Below are 23111 nucleotides of genomic sequence, written 5' to 3'. Positions count from 1 at the left end.
AACGTAAGATACTTTGAAGCTGCTAAGTCTGAAGCCATTAAGCATGTTAATTTAAGCGTGTTAACTCCGCCGAGAGGTTCGTAAGGATGTTCTTTGATATTCTGATAGTCTTCTATGGAGAAGTTGATCTTCGGTGAAATTTTTCACAGAAAATAATTGTTCCATTACTGTTAGCTAATTCATTAAATATCGATTGGAAGCTCTTTCTTACCTTATGCAAACACGGTGATTAACCAAAGAAGAAAACGAATCACAGGATAGATAGTTTATTTCGTTTATTTAAGCTTGTACTCTTAACTTTACGCAACTAACTTTTCACTGAAAACTTGTAAAATAGACCATCTTCTTAGCTCGTGCAAACACAACGATCAATCACTAAAGATCCACAACACAAAGTGAATCGTTCGTTTCGTTTATTCCATAAATACAGTGACGAATTGCTAGAGAATTCGTCGAAAAAAAAGGTTACCGATATTGACTTGTTATTCCGTTTTCCTCGGGCAAGTAAACGATTAATAGACGCATTTATCAATCCGCTTGCCCCGTTCTCGACATAATAGAACGTGCGAACCAGACTGATCTCTTTTTATGCGAGTTTTGCACGAGCATACCAGGCTTTATGGAACTTTAATGATAGCCTCTGCTCGGTCCGCTTTTACGTTATGATAACGAGTGAAAGCGGGAGTGTGTATCTCGCTACGGCGAATTTCCGAGGAACGTGGCGTCGACTCGAATCGCCTGTTTCCCTTTTTTCCACCAGGAATAGGGTCCTTCCTGGCTAGAACGAGATCTCGATTAATAAATGGACGCTGTAAGCGTGGAATTCCAGCTGGAAATTCTGTAGTTTCCTTTTAAAGATAGGTATAAAGATGATAAATTGTACGACATTCTAAAGTATAATCTTTCTAATGTACGTCTAATGCATAAGAGATTGGTTTCCTAAGAAACGCATAGCTTGAAAAGTTCAAACGGTTATTGGAATGAAAAATAATCAGTATGGATAAATAATTTGCTAGCGGGATTCATTTTTGTTAGCAAAAATTGTAGGACAAATAGTTTAACTTTTTCCGCTTTAAACCTTTCTAGACTCATACATACAATACGTATGGAAGTAATTTTTAGAGATTATTGTTAGATTGCTAGAATTAGACAGTGGACAGTTTATACAATTTGAAAAATTACGGTTAACCTATTTTTGTCAGATTTGGATGAATTATATCGTCTGTGTCGTCATATTGCTATTTCTCTGAATGAAAAATTCATCCCAAATGAGTTAAATTATGTTTAGTTGCGTTCGTTTCTAGAATATTGAATGACCTGAAAATGAATTTCGTAGTTCCAGCTCCGTTTTCACGAAGGAACAGCTATTGTGAATATTTATATCAAAAGATAGTTCCATCTATCTCATCGTACTAATTTGGTGCTTCCGGAAAGGCGTCATAGTCAGCGCGGAATCGCGACAATTATCGCACATTGTCTCCTCGCTTGGTTTACGTGGTGAGGTTTTCGCTGTTCTCGCGAGATCGAAAACGAAACATAATTTCCACGAGTGTGACTAGTTTCCTTCTCCCCGTTAATCTGGGTATCGTTATGATTCTTCCGGAAATATCGTTGCAAACTAATTTTATTTCCTCATTTTCGGCAGGACTATTCGCACTATCCAATTCTTCCGGGAAGGTGTCTATATCTTTGAAAAGAAAAATACGAAAATTCGTTCGATGTATTAACTTCAAATAGATGGGAAATTACCTAATTTTGAAAAACGATAAAGCGATATACTTTCACAATGCAAGCGACTTCCAACAAACAATAATTCCTTCGTTTCTAAACTTTGCTTAATGGTTAAGTAACCGCGGCATTAAACTTGTCAAATACAATCGTCGAAAACTAAGACGAGCTAGAGAATTCACTTGCATTAATTTTCTAAACTTTCGATGTTATTGATATCCCATAATAAATTCCACAGATTTTCAGGAAGAATCTGAAAGAAAATTGCGCGCAGGAGACTTGTTTTCTACCCCAAAGATTCCCGACGAATCGAATCAGAAAATCTCCCCTCTGGAACGGAGACGCGTCTATTACAGAATTCCAAGCGCGTCAGATTACCCAGCATCCAGTCGATCGGGAACCATGATCGTGGAACCGATCGTGGTGTCGATCGCGAGCCAGCGTTGAAATCGTTCGAGCCCTCCAGTGAGAGAAAGAGAGAGAGAGAGAGAGGGAGAGAGACAAACAGACAGATAGACAGACAGACAGACAGACAGATAGACAGACAGAGGAGAGAGACTTCATTTCCGCGTGTGATCGTCGATTGATCATGAGACGAGCATACGAATAACACGCAAGACGGATCGTTGAACAGTTTTCTCGTTTCGACGAGACGTGAGAATCGATGACGCCACCCGCCAAAATGCCGAACGTGGCGTTGATCCTTGCTACCTGGTTACTGCTGATCGTTCCTCGAGATGTGTCGAGCACGGGACAACGATACACCACCAGCCCGACCCAAGATCTGGATAACACTTTGCAATCGGTGCCGCCTGTCGGGTGAGTATCCAGTTATAGAGCATCCCTAAAACCATGAAACGCGAACCGGCCAATCTGCGGGCATCGCGATCCGAGATATCGCGCTCGCGAACGATCGATCACAATCGCGGGGCACAGTAATTTTCGTGAAGTGTCTGAGGTGTGATCACTAAGGATATGCCGCGTGTATCTTGAAATTTTGGGGTAGATAATCGAGAAATATTTTTATGGTTTGTTGGCTCCTTTTTTTATTTATTGGTTTGTTCTAGAGCGGAGGGAAGAGAATTCTTGTTGAAACTGTTAATTCGTTTTATTCATATTCACGAAATTTTTTCGCGCAGATGTGACCATGCGATAGACAATATTTACGTAGATTCATTTTATCTTCTGGATGAATCCAATAAAATTGTAGATGAAAATGTAATTGGGAATTGCAGTCAAAAGTATCGTAATTATCGAAGTAATAAGGAGGGTTCATGACCGAATTCTCAGGCGGCAAGTGATAGACGTTTGACACGTCCCCGAGTTCCAAAGATGACAATGCCAGTGATAAGACTCTTCTTCGGCTCGTTTCTATTTTTACTTGCCGTGAACCAGGAACATAATGAAATAGCTTCGGCAAGGAACTGTACGTTCTAGTTTCTTTTTTCATTCGAATTACGTAATATCGCGCGTCTTCGGGCCAGCATAATGTTTATCACGTTTCCCCTGTTTCTTTTTATTCGCATCGAGGACACGATATAGAAACATTTTAAACATTCCTCTGTGAAAAAAAATGTAGTTCCTCCACATTCGTCTTAAGCATCATATAATAAATTTTTCGCCAATAAATATATTTCGTAAATTTGCATAATAGCAATATCGCGAAAATGATTCGTAATGATTTTGTTAAATTAGAAACTTCACCCCGAGATCAAGGAAAGTGCAAAGATCACTCAGTTGGTGCCAAAGAGACCGATTGAAAGAAACCTAGCAAACGATAAAAGACCATTGCGGCTCGTTATCAATCATAAACGCTCGATCTTGATGCAATCTCAAAATATAATGTGGCAAACATGCAATTGTGCAACTAAACACTTGTGACACCGCTATTGTCCTTGGAATTAATTGCTTCAAGCAGAACAGTTGAACAAAAATTTGACTCTAGCAACGATGAAGATTCGCAATCTAAAATTTATGGTAAAAATCGAAAGGAAATATTACATCAACTGAAACTTAACTGTAATAGGAACCCATTTACGATAAAAATGATAAAAAAAAAACAAAATACTTGACAAAGCAATTAAATAAAAGATACGAAATTGAAATTAATATAAACCAATTTACACCTCAAATCCGATTATTTGAATCCGAGAAAATTTGTCACTTCTGATTTCGTGCTTTCAATTTTCGAATAGAAAGTTAAAGCGAATCAGCCAGTCTATTAGAACGACGACAAATGCTGTATCAAACATAAACGATCAGGGCATAAAATTTACTTTTAGCTGTAAGTTCCAGGGTTAACTCGAAGTCACTTTCATTTCTAAACGACTTCACGCGACCCACGATTATAAAATACGGAATAACGATCGCGACGTAGCGGATCGACCAGGTTTCCTGGATTAACCGGTGAAAAGCCTGACTAATTACACACGACGAATTAAGCTTGTCTACTCGAAGGTCGTGTTCAGCGAGAAACTGAAGTTAAATCGCCGCGTGACGAAACTCGGTGCAAGACGTATTCTCAGGCGGATCCGTGAAAAGCGTTTCCGGCTTGAAACACTCTATGGTCAATTAGGCCTAATGGATGGATAATAATGGTCCATCATCCGTTTGGATTCGCTTGGAATTGACGCGGAACGCGGGAAATCGCGCGAACGCATGAAACCTTGCCTTCTGATAGTGCGAGCAAGAGGCGAGGGAAAAAACGGAGAGGAAAAATGGGGATTAAACTGCGAATGCGTAATGTAATGCGTAGATAACCCAATTAGAAGAGTTATCGCAGGCGGTTCGTCGCGACGCGTCGCTATGCCCAGAACGAGATTCTGGATCTGACAAAATCTGCGATTTCGCAAAATCGCTTGATATACATTGGCTCATGAAAGTGCTCGAACGCTTACCTCAGAAAACTTTTATGTCCACATTGTACGTGTTATGTAAAATATTTTGAAACCATTAGTGACGAAGTAAACTGAATGTTTTTGATGAAAGAGGCAATTTGCTTGTGAAAGATGCCCGGTTGATATATTTCGATACGATACCAACGTGTATAATTTTTATTAGAAATATCTTTATAGACATGACGCGAAGAAATGGAATCTAAGTAAAGGTTTGTTACGTCTAAATAATATAGCAAGTACTTTTCACATTTGTAGGCATTTTCTACATCATATACTCGTACATTTTAAGTTGCATTTAAGTTTCCTATCATCTGATGATCATATTTTTACGTAAATAAAATTCAAGATTGACTTTGACAAAATCACATACGTATTTTCATCAAGCAAGAAAACAGAGAAACATCTCAATCGTTTTGACAGATTCGATACTTCTAGTGTTAACCAATCTTATTTTGCTTCCACAAAGAAGCAAGAAGAACAGCCGTCAACCGCGATTCTTGCACGTTCTTGAAAAATGGAACGTCTTCCTGATTCCTCGATACACGATTCTATCTAGAAGAAACGAGAGGCACGAAAAAACGAAGGTATTGATCGGTGATCGGAATGCTGGCGCAAATAGATAGAGAAAAAGAAAGAGAGAGAGAGAGAGAGAGAGAGAGAGAGAAAGAGAGAGCCTGTGACGGTTTATTATACAAAAGCTTCCAACTGACGGTATTAGCCAGGCCCCTGCGGAAAAGTATTGGACATTAGCGAGGGTATCGTATAGCTGGCAGCAGAGGAACTAGTTTGTTACGGTAAAAGATTCTTGGCAGCTCATTGCACGCGATAGTGGCACCGCACAGGATCTTTGCCGCGGCGCCGCAGCCGGTGGATCTCGAATGCGAGAAATAAGTAAAATCGGAATAACCAGCGAGTCTCGTGATTTCACTTAATACGGGACATTAGCCGAGGCGATAACGTCAATTCAATCGGTGGTTTTACGGACGAGGTTGTTGCCATTCACAGCCGCGAAAAAGTTCCTCTAATTGTCACCGTTTGAATTTCCCGACCATTTAATTCCTTACGGAAATAAGTATCAACGTTATTTAAGATAATCGAAGAACTTTCTGAAAAACGACTTACAGATCTATGATAAATATTGGATTGCAAATTCGTTCTGTTCTTATATCGATTACATAAACAGAGAAATTTAGACAAATATATGGTACATGTATCTTAAAAATGTTACGATTCAAAATTATTCAGAACGATAAATGGATGAAATTTTATAGGAAGAAAACGAAACGGTTTAAATATTCGAAATACGTATTTAATCTCATAATCGATCGAAAGAAGGTTTATAGTATCATGGAATTAATTATTGAATTTTAAAATTGCTTATCATGTTCTTTGTCTGTGATTTTCACGTGATTACTACCCACAGATAAGGCAAGGCAAGAAACACAGACCTAATGATCGGTCATAAAACATCCTCCACGTCGAATTATTCGACTGAATTTGTCGGGCAAATTCGCGTCTATCAGCGTTGATCGCACGATGATCGACCCTGAGAGGGAAGGCCACCGAAAATCGAGCGAATCGGTTAGCTTAGGCGGCAGAGCGTCACGCTCGAGCAACTTTTTCATTAATAAACACGTATTAGCCGGTATCTTGTCACGGCCAATTAGAAGCATGTTTCACGTGACTCCACCTAACCATTGACGTTCAACTACGCGATTAATACCGTCACATCAATTATCATTCCTCGTATGAAACATTTCTCGAGCACTCGATTAAGGCGTAAGAAGAAACAGGAATCGCCGATAGGATAACATTCAATATACTTTCGATTTTGATTCTCGTTTTACCTGTTTATCGATCGATTCTTCGTCGAAACGTACGAATTCCTAATAATCTATCCTCTTTTAGAAAACAGTAGAATGAATTGTTTTTCGATACGATGTGATACGTGGCACATGTTTAGTTATATATTTTATATTGTCATATTAATCACAACACATATGAGAATTGTAAATTTCTGTGTAAATATGAGTAGCAGCACTACTACACTAGAACCTCGATTATCAGGGCACCAATTAATGGAACAATCAATTATTAGAACACGAATTAATGGGAATAGATAATAATAATAAATTATAAATAAGTATATAGCACAAAATAAATGACGCATTTGCATATGAAAACGAAGTTACGAGATTATAAGAACAATGCCATTGTCGGAACAATGTATGTCACGACTAGATTATCAAAGTTCTATTGTATTTGAAAATAGCAACTATGATTCTAGCCTCGTAGAAAAATCACGATGAGAATACAGAAGAGGCTGCCTAGTTGGAAGCATCCGTAATCAGTCAAGCTAGATAGATAACTCGTGCCCTACAATCGATGAACTTTGTTATTTATCGGTTGTTCTTCAAACGCGATGATAACAATGTTCTAGAGCGAATTAATAAAGCAGGCCGAGTTACACGTAACGTTTCGACAAACTGTTTAACCTCTTTGGTATGGCACTCATCCGCTGTGTAGTGTCACTTAACGGCCGCGAACAAGAACGATTGCGTATATCTATTATTAACTTTAGTCTATGATCGGTCGTGGCCATGCATTTGGTGATTGTCGACTATACACGACACTCGTACCCAGTAGGTTAAAGGTTGACCCGAATGCCGCCTCTTTTAATCTGCGTTCAATGGATTCGAAGACGATGCTCGACAGTTAATGGGTTGCTTGTGAGTGTATGACATTCGTAATTGGAACTGGACATCGCGAATTCGGGTACGAATAATGAACCACGTTGAATTTGAACACGTTTATGTTTTGTGAAACACAGATTATGTTTTGTTTCTTATACTTTTGTACGATAGAATGGCTGATGAAAATATTTGAACTTTGAACACTTACCATAAAATACTGTAATGTGTTTGTTGCGTGCGTTATAAAGGACATTTTGCAATTTCATTAACACTTTAATGGGACGTGATTGTCATGATCGTATTGATAACATTTAAGACCAGTCTGAGATATTTGTTACGGCGATCAAAAGATGAATGCTGACTGATTTTAAGGACGTATAGAAACATTCGAGTGTTTCAAGAGGCCATGTTTCACTGTGCTCTGGTTTTTTCATGTAACAGACGCTTTATCGATAGCGCTGATACAAACGCTAGTTTTTGTTGCTGCAGTAATTAATTAACAGGAAAGAATGTCGAACGAGTGGAAAACAGATAAAAATATTATTCTTTCTATAAATAGAAATTCGTGAACAAATTTTTAACGATCTTCAAAGTGGGACGTTATGATAGTTCTGTTTGACAAAAGTTGTTTGAATTATTTGGAGAAAAACGAAGGAATGTGTGCGTGTGTTTGGAAATGAAATTAGCTAAAGCAAGAAGAAAACGATTCAACGGGTGGCTCACTTTCTTATCGCCTCTCTGCCCACTACGTGGACAACCTTCCTCAGTGACAGATTCATTACTTCATCTCTTTAACATCATTTCCTGTACAATCCTCAGAGAATATAACTACCGATTACTCTTGTCGCACTAAATAAGTATCTTGAATATAAAAAGTTCGTTAGACATTTATCCATTTGCAAAAATGGATGGTAATTGAAATCTGTGAATGAATGTTATTTTGAAATACTCGATATCGTGTAGTATTATGTAAGCTTTCTAAAAAAAGATGTTTACACACGAAAAGATGTAACACGAAAGTGATCCGAACTTTTGTGTGAGATCACGCATTCCCAGATATCGTACTATTTACATGCTTTTAGCTTTAATCTCTTAGAGTTAAGACGGACGAATGCATTTATTAAAGCCAAAAATCATATCTGATTAATTACTAGAGTATTTATTATTATTTCTTTCTCCTATTAGGGATTTTTCTGGTAAATATCTTTTTATAATAAGATTCATTGTATTCTTTGGATCCGTATCTTTGAATTAAAGAAACACTAAATGAACGCACATATATTTATGTATGTACGTGTATGTCAGTATAAAGATATCTTTTAAGACATCTTCTTTTTACTTGAGGAATTTCCCATTGAATAATCTATTCATAGTGATGCCTATTGTAACATTCGGGATAGTCCTTGAATTAAACAAGAATTAAATAAACCTATGCATACGTACGTATTAGTATTCCCCAAGAGATTAATTATCAATTGCTAGGATATCTCTTTTTTTATTGAGAATTTTCCCAGTGAATATCTTCTCGTAATAATATCTATTGTATCTTTTCGAATTATTCTTGAATTAATGGAAAACCAAGTGTACACGTGTGTGCTTTGTATCAATATCTGATTATCAAGTATTCAAGGATATTTCATTTTTTATTCAAGAGCTTCCCAGTGAATCTATCTATACCAATATTCATTTTATCTTATAGAAGTTTAATACTTTAGTATAAAAATGATTCTTTAGTATAAAAATTACAAGAAAAATATCATTTAATATTAGTCACCATTAATGAACTCTCAACTATCTTTAAGTTCATTCATCTTTTGCACGCACGCATCGATTCAGTAAGATTGGCGCGTCTGACTTTGTAATTATTAATGAAACTTCTCACGAAACAAGTGTCGTTGACTGTTATTCTCACGCCGTATTGGCTTTATTCATCGCGAAGCAACTTTCGAACTGACATCATATCTATCGGTCCATCACGGTTTTATCTGACCGAATTGCGATTTCTCCGAATCCAAGTTACGTCCGACCCCATTCTCCGAACCGATCCTAATTGGCGAACAATTCTCGTCGACGGCGATTTTAACTAAAACGTGTCGGTATGCAACGAAGAGATGCCACTTTTCCTCCCTCCACGGTTCCTCTTTCACTTCCTCCCTCGTGCGTTACGTAAAGGTCCACTTAAGATCCAGCTAATCCAGCCAGCCTAACCGTGAATAATTATGTAAGTGATGATCCCATTAGGCGTGAAATAGGTCCTATCCTATTTTCGGCCAAGTCCTGACGTTCACGGTCTGTCAGAAAAGCCGGTCATCCCTCGTTGTCCTTTTTAAATTCGAAGAATTTGAGGTTTTTAAGTGCTTATAGAGCTATAGTAGCTAATATTTCTCGAGGGTAAAAGGATTGTTTCTATATATTCTTACAAGCCAAGTCGAAAGAAATGGAAGCACTTTTTATCATGACGAACGTAGAAAATTGGGCGGATGAATGATGATCACACTTATCGATTATCTACATGTATATTGGTAACTAGAAAATGAAAATTTTGAAATCCAGCTTTGGTAGTTCTAGCGCTGAACAAGTATCGCTGTAAATATGATTCTATCGCTGTTTATGAAATAACTGCCTGCAATTTCATTTGCGTAATATTAATGTTAATGGCCATTAAAAATCTTTGCAAATTTTTCAAATTCCTCGCCGAGTTCTAAGCGTAATATAAGCATTTCCATAACTTGTATTGCAACATTCTCTCGCTAAATTGCCATATCTTTTATCGAAAGAAGTGTCAATTGCGGCAATTAACAAGCGGTCACCGATTCTTCGTCGAAGGAACTCCTTAATCCCCTTCGTAATTATCAGTGGCAGAGGATAATAAGCGGCACGATAAATTTCTATCATAACCCGTTGATATTATCCCCGTTGGTTTCGTAATACAGACTGGCCTCAATAGGCTCCTTTAATCTCTCGATGTAGTTTTAAGAGATCGTAAATAATGCTCGATGTTTGCCCTACCTAATTCTCCGTCCACGCGTTTTTACTCCAGCCTCCTATATCCATTTTTATTTCTTCTATCTTAGGACGCGTGTATGTGTGTGAACGAAGCACGACCTTAAACGCAACGCAGTCGCGTTTTGATCGCTTTAATTTTAATGGACTATAATCCATCATCTGGAGAGTCATTCCAGCGGCCGTTTCAGATCCATTAAGCGCACTTTCCAATTGAACTTTTAAGCCCACACCCACCGCTGAAGCTGTTTAGACACGCATCAGGGTTTGTGCAGTTAGTTTATTGGATTATTGCGCGAGCACGCGAACGCGCGCGCTTCGTTACCGCCAACCATTTTGCGAATTAAAGCGATGCCATGGACAACGTTGGAGGTTACGTTGCAACGGGCGCAACATTTTTCCTCCTGGTTTTATTTCTGTGCTCTCTTTGTTTCGTTGATTGGAATGATTGAATGCACTTGTGCCTCGACGAAATGATCGGTATTTTCGAAGCGATTGATCGAAGGTCTACGCTTTCAGCTGTTTCCATTTAAAGATTATAGGAAAATTTACTAAAATTTTATGGCCGTTGATTTGATTAATTTAGAAATTCTCTACAAGATAAAATTGCAATACACGTGTAATACATAATACTCGTATCTTATAATTTGAATGTTATTTCATAAACTATTAATAATAATTGATATATTTATGTCAGTTGATATAAACTACATTTAACCAAATATAGCACAAAATCATTATAAAACTACCCAGGGAGAGACTTCTTGCTTTATCCTTTTCTCATCAACGAAATTTATAGTTAAACGAATATCGAAACGATAAATCATCCAGGTAACTGGATCCTGAGTATCGTGAAAAGAGAAAATCACGAAAGGTGTGGTTATCGCGAGACCGACAATGATTAATTTTTATCGCGTGATTTAATTGGAAAATTACAGTTTACCAGAACTCGTTGGTTCGTTGAGAATTACGCGATGGATGTGAAAATTACTGTCGTGAGAATGTTTCAGCCAATCTGTATGCAGATCAGCGACCCCTTCCGAAATCTCTTCATTATCTCGCGAATCAAGCGTGTCGATCGTCGCGTACAATTACCTGTGAAGTGTAATATTTAACAGCTGCCCCTAATGATACCCTTCCTTAACGAATTACTGACTGAGATAAATGATCCTAGTTTTTCTGCGGATTTCGTGAATTTTTCAGATCTGTTATTTTAAATCCTTGATAAGTTGTTAATGTTAGATACATAGTCAATGTTATTATTAGATCTCAAATGATCACCTTTTTATGGCAAATTCAAGAGAGCAGGAACGTGCAACATTTTGTATGAAAACGCCTTCAAAGAATTACTATTCCTCTTTCACTATTCAAGTCATACATAATTAATTCCTCATTTTCATTACTTTCATATGAAGTTTCTAAAAGGATTCCGGAGGCTTTCGAAAATTATCGGAACAATTATGCACAGTAGTATATATAACAAAACAATCTCCAAAATTATCTTCTTTTTTTCACCGCTACAAACGGATGAAAATTATCCCAGCTTCCATTATTTCCATGCGAAGTACATAAAAGCTGCGCGTGCTCACGCACAGAATCACTCGAACGATTGTTATAATAATGTAGATGATGTAATATATTCATATAATAGGGAAATATCAAACAACCTGAAATATCCTCCCCTTTCTCGCCGCTAAAATCGTACAAAAATTATTCTTCGCTTTCATTTCGTTACTTTTATACGAAGTAGGTATCTAAAACGGTTTCACGGGTCCATTGAAAAAACGAAAATTTCGCCTTGATATCCACGATTCCGGCGATAAAGCGTCGAAACGGGGTCGCGTGACGCTATCAGAAGGCGGAAACGGAATTTTTGCAGGAAACGCACGAGCTCGCTGACGAAGGAACAAACTCCGGTGAACACGTTGTCGTGGCACGCGTTCGGCTTGCAAGCGACGTCACGGAAAAGAAAAAAATGGGAAGAGAACGCGGTGTGCCACCTCGGAACAAGGCGGCCATTCACATCGAGCCGCCTGTAATTAACGTCAGCTGCTATAGGCGGCCTTTGAGTACTTCCACTTACGCGCCTCGGCGCCGCGGCTCACTTCGCGTCGGCGTATTTACACGCCTGTAAACACGACCCCCTTTTTTTGTCCTTTTTCCATATTTCCATAGGCTAGCTGGTTCGCGGTTTTATTCAATCGTGACGACAGCTTCGATCCATGAGATCATCTTGAGCTCAGACGTAAAGAACCAAGAGGAGGGGGTTCAAAGAGGTTCGAAGTCCGTTTATTGGCAGCCGTGAGATTGATTATTCGAACGTGTCGAGGGTTAATGATTAGTCAACGATTCTGCAGCTATTTTACGGGTTCAAAGGTGGAAAGCGGGATAATACCCCCCTTAATTCCACTTTGTCTCTCGCTTGTTTATTAGAGCTTTGGATAAATTTTGTTTCTGAATGAGAATTGATAAACATTCATCTACAGGCAAGCGATGCAACATCGTTACAATTGCATAGTGATGACGGTGTATACTTAGGCAGATTTATATTGTCAGTGATGCAATGTACACGAGTGTTCGATCTTGCTACCGAAAATATAAGACTACTAAATAAATCATGCAACGTCACTCTTAGCGTATCACAAAATCACTATGACCGTTTATATAATAAAATATCTACCATAGTATCTACGAGTTAATCCTTGATTGGATAATTAAGTTGCCGGTGACAATTTAAATTATTTAATAATTTTAATACGCTAACAAATTATCTGCTATTTAATAATGTAACGAGTTACTTAATTTTTAAGTATTTCAACTCCGTTTGTGTATTCTGTATTTTCTGTGATAAACACCATCGGTGGAAATGAACATGTGAAATACGAAATATAGAGTTAAGATATAATAATCTAAAATTATGTAATTTAAATCACATCTAATTCAAACCGTTGTAATCGCCTACAATTCAATGATATCAACTGAGAGTAACGAAGAGAAAAGAATCTTCCCAGAGTAGCTATTACCAGCCAGCTTTCACCACCCATTACACTTATGCTCGTTTAATTTTCCAGGCCGAACGTGTGCAGGTCAAGATACAAGAATTACTGTTGCCCCGGTTGGTCAAAGAAGCCTGAGACCGGCCTCTGCGTAATTCGTAAGTACGGAGACCGTAGCTCGTATCTGGAATCGAGGCTCGATCATAATCGAATCTCTACGTCCCGTAATTGGACGTGATCTCACGAGCTCGAGTACATTCAATTTTAGCGTTCATTATCGAAACCGCCAAGCTGAAAGGAGCATCGCGATCATCGAGAGGCGCGCATTCGCGACGAATAATTGCATCCATTGCGCAACCAGCAAATGAGTGTTCATGCGACACGACCGATCGACTTCTCCAACGAAATTACTTTAATGGCCTGTTACACGCTTCCTGTTGATCGCATTGTCTCCACAATGCATCTATATAGCATGGTTGCGCGCGAATGCGGTCGCGATACCGATCTCGAGTTCAAATTTCAAATGGCTTCGTGTCTTGTAATGAAATATGTGACTTTCCTCTTTCGATAAAGATTTCTTTCGTATTATGGCAATGTAAAATATTATATAATTTCTCTTAAATAATTTGTGTTTGAAAATCTGAAATATACTAATGAAACAATATCTCTTGATTTATGAAATATGGAGCATGGAAAGAAAAATATCGATATCTTTTCAGCTATATGCGTTAGACGATGCGGCCCACTGGGCAGATGCATCAGGCCGAATATTTGCTTGTGCGATGGTGGCACAGTATCTTCGTCTTGCAGCAGCAGCCAAACCAAAGGTGAGAGAATATTTCTTTGGAATTTTAGAAAAACTAAAGTATTCGCAGCGACAAATAGGCAGCTGCAATATTTAAATTGTATTTATTAAAAGTAAACGAAAGCTACTTATATTGTAATTTTCTAAAAATAATCCATGTGTCTACTCTCGTAGTTACTACACACGAAACTGGCAACGCGTTAGATAGGGGTGAGTCTGGAAGATGCAGGGTGCATTGTATAAATGGCAACTGCGTGGATGGCAAATGTCAATGTCGTAATGGATATCAGGGCGAATTTTGTAACGAACGTGAGTCATCGAAACTTATCGTTTCGCCTAATTCCTTACAATAATTTATGCTAGACACAATTCGTGATTTTATCGTCTATTTAAAATAGCAATTTGTCGAGAGCCATGCTTGAACCAAGGAAGATGTATTGGTCCAGATCGTTGTGCATGTATCTACGGTTATACCGGTAGACGATGTGAAACAGATTATAGGTATGCGACTATTTAAGGCCCTCATATTTCGATTGGTTCGAGAGCAGTGATTTCGTTAATCTTCTTTTTCCTTTAGAACTGGACCGTGTTATACGAAAGTGAAAAATGGACAGTGTTTGGCAAATCTGCAGGGTGTCGTTTGCACGCGACAGTTGTGCTGCGCCACCGTGGGCAAGGGCTGGGGTCACCCTTGCGAAAGGTGTCCCGCCCGACTCGACTGCGAGCTGGGTCACTTGAAGACTAACCAAGGCCAGTGTGTTGGTGAGTGATTACTGGATTGCAATTTTGACAATTTATGGAGTTTTATATTTTCATAAACACGAAGAAAGAATGATAAATAAATACGAAGAATTCTATGTTATAACGAGTATTTCGCCTTTTTCGGTTATACTTATACGTATGCTTCATTTTTGTATTATGTTATTCTGAAAGTTTCTTTCGTTTTATAAGGAAATAATAGATGCACAACATTTTTTGTATTATATTATTTTATTGAATTACGTATGATCCATTTTGTAGTAATGGAACAAATTTTGTAGCAACAGAACAAAATGGATCATACGTAATTCAATAAATAATATAAAACAATGTCGTGCATCTATTATTTCCTTATAAAACGAAAGAAACTTTTGGAACAATCTCATATATTAACATGTAATTGACACAAATGAGTCAAGTGATTACAATTATGATATTGATGAAATTTATTTAGAATTAAAGTTATCGAATTGTTCTTGTGATAATTTTTCGTTTCGAACAATTCGAAGATAGTACTTGATTTTATATATATAAAATTTCAACTTGTGGTGTCTGTAAATTTAAGATTCGTTGAGATTTAATTTTATATCATCATTGATTAGATATCAATGAATGTGAGGCGATACCAGGCTTATGCGAGGGTGGCAAGTGCGTGAACACACCGGGTTCATTTACCTGCGAGTGTCCCGATGGTCAGGCCAGAGATCCCGAGACCAACTCTTGCAAAGATAGAGACGAATGTCAAGAAGAAGGAATCTGCGCAGATGGACGATGCATAAACACGAACGGTGGCTATTATTGCCTTTGTAATCCAGGATTTATCCAGAGCCAAGACCGAAGATTCTGTATCGGTGAGAACTATAAGTGATTGCAAACGAATTACAAACGACTTACTTGTGCATTCATGAAAATCATCATAGAAAATTAATCGATGAGAATCAATCATGAATATCTTCGTACGCTCTATAACCAGGCTATTTTTATATATCTATACCTTTCATAAAAATACGAAAACTTTTGTGAATGACCGTATGTATTGAACAAAATTATCGACAAAAATGATTCGCCAATAACGATATCGCCATTGACAAAATCATAGATGGAAGACAAGGTCTGTGTTACACGTCCGTGAACAGAAACGGGCAATGCAAGAATCGGCTTTCAATGAGGCTGAGCAAGAAGGATTGTTGCTGCGGCAAGAACATGGGACGTGGCTGGGGTGACGAGTGCTACATCTGTCCGAATCACGGAAGTGGTATGTAGAACGGCAAAAATGCTAAACGATACGAAAATAGCAGGCTTACGACAAATAATGAACGTTCAAGTGGAACGAACGAAAATAAAGTCACCCAGAAAGCGCAGATAATGCTGATAGTAATGGCGAGTAACGGGATCCGTGTTATTACTCAATTATAGACGATTACAACAGGCTTTGCTTGCAACAACTGCAGCCGATCATCGCGATAAACGAGTGCGCGCTGAGACCGGACATTTGCGGAAACGGGAAGTGTATAGACACAAAGGACGGATACGAGTGCGCCTGTTATCCTGGATTCACGAAGAAGGCTGGCAGATGCGAGGACGTTAACGAGTGTCTGTTGGGATATTGCCAAGGTGGTACTTGTCAGAATTACGAAGGAAGCTTCACGTGTGAGTGCCCGCCGGGATTCGTCGTTTCTGGTGAAGGCAGATATTGCACGGGTAAGAAATTCGAAGAAAAAAAAATAAGAAAAAGAGAGAAAAATTATAAATAAAAAATAGATTAAAAAGATAGTATCGTCTGTGTCTATAGGTATCTGATACTTTATAAAATTTATGTAAATTTGTGGAATATCATCAGAAACACATATTTCGATGGCCTTAACATCTTGATATCGAACAAATACGCTTAAAGTTAATCAAAATCAGATGTCTCCAGAAAACCAATTATCTCGTATTGAATGAATTTTTGTTTGACTTCTTTTTCTATAGATCACGATGAATGTCAGGACACCGGAATGTGCAATAATGGGCATTGCATCAACATGAACGGATCTTTCAAATGCAAGTGCAACGATGGTTACACTTTATCCCCTACAAAAAATACTTGCATCGGTAAACACAGTTTATTTTCCCTTTCCTATATGGAATTAATAATTCATGATTTTCTTAGATTTAATTAACCAATCAATCGTACATTTGCAGATATCAACGAATGTGCCGACAATCCAAGAATTTGTTTAAACGGCCGATGTGAAAACACACCAGGATCGTATCATTGTATTTGTCAATCTGGATTTACAGCCTCTCGAGATAATACGTTCTGCGTAGACATGGATGAGTGTTCAACAAGTGGAATGTGTGAGAATGGAAAATGCGTGAATATGGAGGGATCCTTCAAATGTGTCTGCGATTCTGGCTTCCGAATTGGACCGGACCAGAGTCACTGCATCGGTGTGTATTTCTATTTCTTCGTAAATGAGATTTTTTCCAACTCTGATATTGGAAAAGTAAAGATTTTATCGTTGACTAGACATCGACGAATGCTTGAGTGGACCGTGCCAAAATGGTCGCTGCACCAATACTCCTGGTAGCTTCCGATGTGAGTGTTATTCTGGATTGAATCTGGGACCAGATGGAAGATCTTGTTTAGGTTAGTCTTGATTTATTTTCTATTTTTTAATTAAAAAAGGTTTCAGCTAATTTACATGGAAATATTCTAATTAATATCAGATACGAGGAGAGACCTATGCTATTCCCAGTACAGAGACGGACAATGCTCGAATCCTACATCGACAGCAGTAACAAAATCAAGTTGCTGCTGTTGTACTGTAATACTAGGACAACCTATGGGCTGGGGAAGCACGTGTCAACCCTGTCCACTCCCGGGTACCAGCGAATTTGACGCTTTGTGTCCACATGGCGCAGGAATGACTTACAATGGAGATGGTAATTACCGTAATTAATAAGAAAAACATTCTTCTTGTACTTACGGAAAATTTTTGTGTTAAAATATAAATAAGTATAAAGCATAGAAATAAAAATGTATATCTGCAGAAGTATATAAACTGACAAAAGTAAATTACTAGTTACAATATTTGGCAGAAGAGATAAATTCCTATTTAGATTCAATTCTTCATATTTATAAGAATATCAAATTACATAAATACTAATTATAGATAGAACGTAGACAGCATTGAGATATATCTTCTAAATTAATAGCAATAATTTAATAAATTATGATTAGTCAACCTACTCTCTTGTCCCTTAAAATAGATATCAACGAGTGCGCACAGAATCCGAATATCTGTGTGAACGGTGGCTGCGAGAATCTTATGGGAACCTATCGTTGCATCTGCGACAGTGGCTACGAGGTAGATGCTACAGGAAAAGTTTGCAGCGATATAAACGAATGTGAATTGGAGGAATCATTGTGCAGTGGTGGTCAATGTCGAAACATCCCTGGGAGCTTCCAGGCAAGTAAATACTCGCGTGTTAAACCAATCTTTGATTAGGTGTAACGATTCGTCGGAAGATACGCTCTGACCAATTGAAACATTTAAGCATGATATTCGAACAGTGTGTTTGCCCGACTGGCACGAGATTCAACACGGGCAACCATATGTGTGAGGACATCGACGAGTGCGAGGAACTTGGACCAGATGTTTGTTTGAACGGAATCTGTGTAAATGTTCCGGGTTCCTACGAGTGCGAGTGTTCTCCTGGATACATTCTGGATCACACTGGCCACATTTGCATGGGTATAATATTTAACATATATATTAAATAATTAGCAAAATATTCAAAGTATGGAAACTTATGAGTAGATTGATATGTCTATGAGATTTTATGTTTTCATAAGGATAATTGAAGAAGTAAACTCTAAGTAGAGATTTTTTATTTACATTTAGTACTGAAAGGAGTGAAATGGTATTATGCAAAAGTGATACAATATATCGAAACTAAGAGACTGATTGAACTTTAGAAAATACTTTGCAGCCTCTTTGTAAATCAGATTAGATATCTGTTTATTATTATTTCCTTTCAATAAATTTCAATTGAATTTTTGAGAAAATAAAAGAACGAAAATACAATTAAAATTCCTCTCAGACAACAGGAGAGGTTCCTGCTGGACCAAGATGATAGATGGTCGATGCGAGTACAATTTGCCCAGACTGGCACTGAAATCTGAGTGCTGCTGCTCGGTGGGTGTAGCCTGGGGAAGCCCGTGCGAACTCTGCGACCGTTCAATCTGCGAATGTTCTAAGGGTTACGCGAAATTCGGCGGGAAAGACTGCGTGGACGTAAACGAATGCGAATTAAACAGTGGTATCTGCAAAGGTGGAGGCACGTGCGTGAACACCGATGGATCTTATCGTTGCGAATGCCCTCCTGGTTTAACTTTAGATGCAACGCGTGAGTTCTAAAAAATAAAATTGAAAGAAATATTCTCGTCTTCTTACTTAGATATGAAAAAATGTACATTTTCTAACATAATATTTATTTTTTATTGATATATTTATTTTTTTTAATATATTTTTCTACGAGTAACCGTTGATCTATTTTTCGTACAGATATCACTTGCATAGACACGAGGCAAGAGACTTGTTATTTGGACTATCGCCATGGACAGTGCACAAATGCGATAGAAGGACAATTTTCTAAGAGTCTGTGTTGCTGTTCTGTGGGTCGTGCATGGGGTAGCGAAAGATGCGAATCCTGTCCAAAACCAGGCACCCACGCGCATCAAGAACTATGCCCAAGAGGAGACGGTTTTACAGACAAACAGGACATCAACGAATGTATCGAGTTTCCTGGAATGTGTCTAAACGGAAGATGCAAGAACACGGTTGGCAGTTTCAGTTGCAAGTGTAACCAGGGTTTTGCATTGGACGAACATGGAATTAAATGTAACGGTGAGTTAGATATTTATACACTGCTGAAGATATTACACTGCTGAAAATGATATTATATTTGTTCATTCGTGTGTTTACTAACTTTCAATCGTGTTACAGAGTTATAATGTATATTATCTTCGTTGAAAATTTAGATTACCGAGTGTTTAAGGCGTTTATCTAAATTTAATTATTGTTTGACTTCTTATATTAACGTTAAATAAAATTGTATAAAAATGTTTTGTATAATGTTTGAATCTCGTTACTTGTACAGACATCGATGAATGCGAGATCATGCATGGAGTGTGCGGAAACGGGACCTGCAGAAATACGCCTGGCAACTTTCAATGTGATTGCAATCCTGGATATCGCAGCAGCGATATAATGAAAATTTGCATGGGTATGTAACGTGAAATTAATCTCTTAACACTCTCGTACTAAGAAGATTTAATTTCTCAAACCAAGTGTTCAAAATACGACTCATCGTATTGATCCACAAACATGACGAATTTCAGATATAAACGAATGCGAGGAGATACCAGGACTGTGTCGAGGAGGAACCTGCATCAACACCGAGGGCAGCTTCAAATGTCAATGCCCGCCTGGTCACGAGTTGAGTCCTGACAAGCAGTCCTGCAAGGATATCGACGAGTGCTCGAGAACCAGTGGGATCTGTTCGAACGGCGTTTGCGAGAACATGATGGGCACTTATCAGTGCATATGCGACGATGGTTATCAGCAAACTGGATTGAAGTCTCACTGCGAAGACATAAACGAATGCGCTACCAACAACGGTGGCTGCGAGGACATCTGCCTGAACATGCCTGGAAGCTTTTCTTGTTCTTGCAGGTGAATTTTCTTTAATCAGAAATTTCTATCGTTATGGAAATGAGAATTGGTTAAGATAAGATTTTAATTCTTGCGATTGTAAATATAATTCTCTTATAATAGAAATAATATGGCGGATTAAAAAATGGGTGAAATTAGGAATGAAGTTAAAATTCTAAAAATTAATTTAGACATCTAAACGAATATAAGTATATTCTGATACATAGTAAATCATCTTTCATTTAAACAGCACTGGATTCGCGTTGAATCTCGATGGTCGATCGTGCGTGGACATCGACGAATGTAAAGAAAACCCGCGAATCTGTAACGGAGGAAAATGCACTAATATAGCTGGCGGCTACATATGTACTTGCACCGATGGATTAATTCCTGGCAAGGATAGTGCCTCTTGCATTGGTAAGTGTAGTCTTGAGATTAGTCAACTTTCAAAATCTCCAACATTTAATTACCCAGATGTTATAACTGTTCAGATGTCGATGAGTGTACCACGCGGCCAAACATTTGTGGCTATGGTGAATGTTACAATACCATTGGTTCTTACAATTGTCGATGCGAAGAAGGATATTCGGTAAAGCCAGACCAAGGTCCAGGATGCACCGACGATGACGAATGTCTCTTAAACGCGTATTCCTGTAGCGAATTCGCGGAATGTCAGAACACACAAGGTTCATATGAGTGCACGTGTCATGAAGGTTTTGTAGGGAATGGAGTTGAGTGCAGAGATATCAATGAGTGTCTAACGAATAACGGGGGATGCGATTCTAATGCGCAGTGTATAAATACCGAGGGATCCTTTAAGGTACGCATTATATAAATCAAATAAAATACAGTGAAATAATATTTATCTATTAATATTATTATTATAACTAATAATAATATTATATTAACTAATAATATTAACTAATGATATTAACTAATAATAATGATATAGAATTTTATCAATTCTTCACACATATATGATTTTTTATTTAAATAATATAAGTTCAAGAATTGGATCAGTCAATAGAAATTCATTTAATCAAGCAATACGTAACATTTTCAATAAATAGAGTTCAAGCAAATAGAATTCTCGTATTCAATATTATACGTACATGTTCGAAACAATTAGAGGATCGCTATTATAATCAATTTTATTGCATAAGCAAATAAAAGAAATTAGAAAATGATTCCTAATTGTTTTAGTGCGTCTGTGACGCTGGCTTTAGAGGCGATGGCTATGCCTGCAAGGACATCGACGAATGCGCCAATGACAATACTCTCTGTGAAAATGGACACTGTCTCAATTACCCTGGGTCATTTCGATGTGAATGTGAAATGGGCTTCATGCATCCTGACGAAAATAACGAGCAAACTTGTGTGGATATAAACGAGTGCGAGATGTTCAGTAATCTCTGTGTATTTGGGCGGTGTGAGAATATATTCGGTATGTTCCGCTGCGAGTGCAACGAAGGCTACAAGTTGGATGGTTCAGGTGGAAATTGTACAGATATCGATGAATGTGAGAATCCACAGTCATGTCAGTATGGCACGTGCATAAATACTCAGGGGAAATATATTTGCAAGTGTCCGCCTTATTACGAGTTAGTCGAAGCTGGAAACGCCTGTGTAGGTAAGTGACTCTTTTTACATTGATTTTTCTAAGAATTAACTTCTTAAATCAGTGCATTCAGTGCAGCAAAAGAAATGGAAATAAATGGAAATTCTGGTGATGGAAACTGATATTCGTATAAAATTTATCCATTTGTACTAATTGTAATATTTTACAATATTTAAAGAAAGAATCATTTTTCATTTAAAAAGATGACATAAACATTTTCGTCGCCTGCATCGAATGTCCAAAATTCTTTCAACGTTTAAAAATTTTTAAAGTGAATTTAATATTACAGATAGACGAAAATCGATGTGTTTCACCGGCTTCGAACACGGTACCGGAAAACCGCAGTGCATCTTCGACGTAGCTTCTTCAGTTACCAAAGCGACCTGTTGCTGCAGTATTGGCAACGCTTGGGGAAATCGCTGCGAGGAATGTCCTCGCGCTGGAACCAAAGAATTCGAGGAATTATGTCCCGGTGGTTCCGGGTACAGACCCAATCAGGAGACTGTCATTTTAGAGGACATCAACGAATGCGAGGAACACGAGAATATTTGTCAGAATGGTCACTGTACTAATACCTTTGGTAGCTTTATGTGCTCCTGCAACGAGGGCTTTATTTTGGATGACACTAAAACCAGCTGTATAGGTATCATTGAATTTAATTATTTTAATTATTAAGTACTTTGGATCTGAAGAAACTCATGGTTTAATTATTCGCATCTGTATAGACATAGATGAATGTGCTTTGCATCCACAAATATGCGGAGTAGGTCGCTGCATCAACGATCAAGGAAAATATCATTGCGAATGTCCAGAAGGATATATGGCAATGCCAGGAGGAAGTAAGCAAATATCATTCGTGTTATTATATGCGTAACAAAATTTCCGACATTTAATAAACTTGAATATTTTC

At 37.9% G+C, this 23111-nt stretch overlaps 1 protein-coding gene across 2 annotated transcripts in view; it reads left to right on the top strand.

Moving 5' to 3' along the window:
* LOC117232996 (fibrillin-2-like) overlaps positions 1-23111 on the top strand; it is a 30983-nt gene that overhangs the window by 617 nt on the left and 7255 nt on the right. Inside the window, exons 2-25 of one of the 2 annotated variants that reach the window (XM_033492827.1) lie at positions 1967-2547; positions 13393-13475; positions 14037-14144; positions 14297-14431; positions 14521-14623; positions 14700-14884; positions 15484-15732; positions 15981-16136; positions 16298-16582; positions 16853-16975; positions 17066-17314; positions 17394-17513; positions 17594-17809; positions 18137-18336; positions 18441-18621; positions 18971-19276; positions 19435-19776; positions 20030-20155; positions 20271-20604; positions 20834-21000; positions 21075-21403; positions 21787-22213; positions 22491-22844; positions 22927-23040. In XM_033492827.1, the coding sequence (XP_033348718.1) occupies positions 2393-2547; positions 13393-13475; positions 14037-14144; positions 14297-14431; positions 14521-14623; positions 14700-14884; positions 15484-15732; positions 15981-16136; positions 16298-16582; positions 16853-16975; positions 17066-17314; positions 17394-17513; positions 17594-17809; positions 18137-18336; positions 18441-18621; positions 18971-19276; positions 19435-19776; positions 20030-20155; positions 20271-20604; positions 20834-21000; positions 21075-21403; positions 21787-22213; positions 22491-22844; positions 22927-23040 (5047 nt within the window). In that variant the 5' untranslated portion in view covers positions 1967-2392. Of the gene's footprint in view, positions 1-1966; positions 2548-13392; positions 13476-14036; positions 14145-14296; positions 14432-14520; positions 14624-14699; positions 14885-15483; positions 15733-15980; positions 16137-16297; positions 16583-16852; positions 16976-17065; positions 17315-17393; positions 17514-17593; positions 17810-18136; positions 18337-18440; positions 18622-18970; positions 19277-19434; positions 19777-20029; positions 20156-20270; positions 20605-20833; positions 21001-21074; positions 21404-21786; positions 22214-22490; positions 22845-22926; positions 23041-23111 lie in introns of those variants that run through there. The other variant, XM_033492826.1, reaches the window with a different exon arrangement.

The sequence above is a fragment of the Bombus vosnesenskii genome, unplaced genomic scaffold, assembly GCF_011952255.1.
Source record: "Bombus vosnesenskii isolate JDL3184/JDL3185 unplaced genomic scaffold, Bvos_JDL3184-5_v1.1 scf7180000013294, whole genome shotgun sequence".
Lineage (NCBI taxonomy): Eukaryota > Metazoa > Arthropoda > Insecta > Hymenoptera > Apidae > Bombus > Bombus vosnesenskii.
The sequence above is the reverse complement of the archived record's forward strand: the minus strand, read 5'-3'. Positions and strand labels throughout refer to the sequence as shown.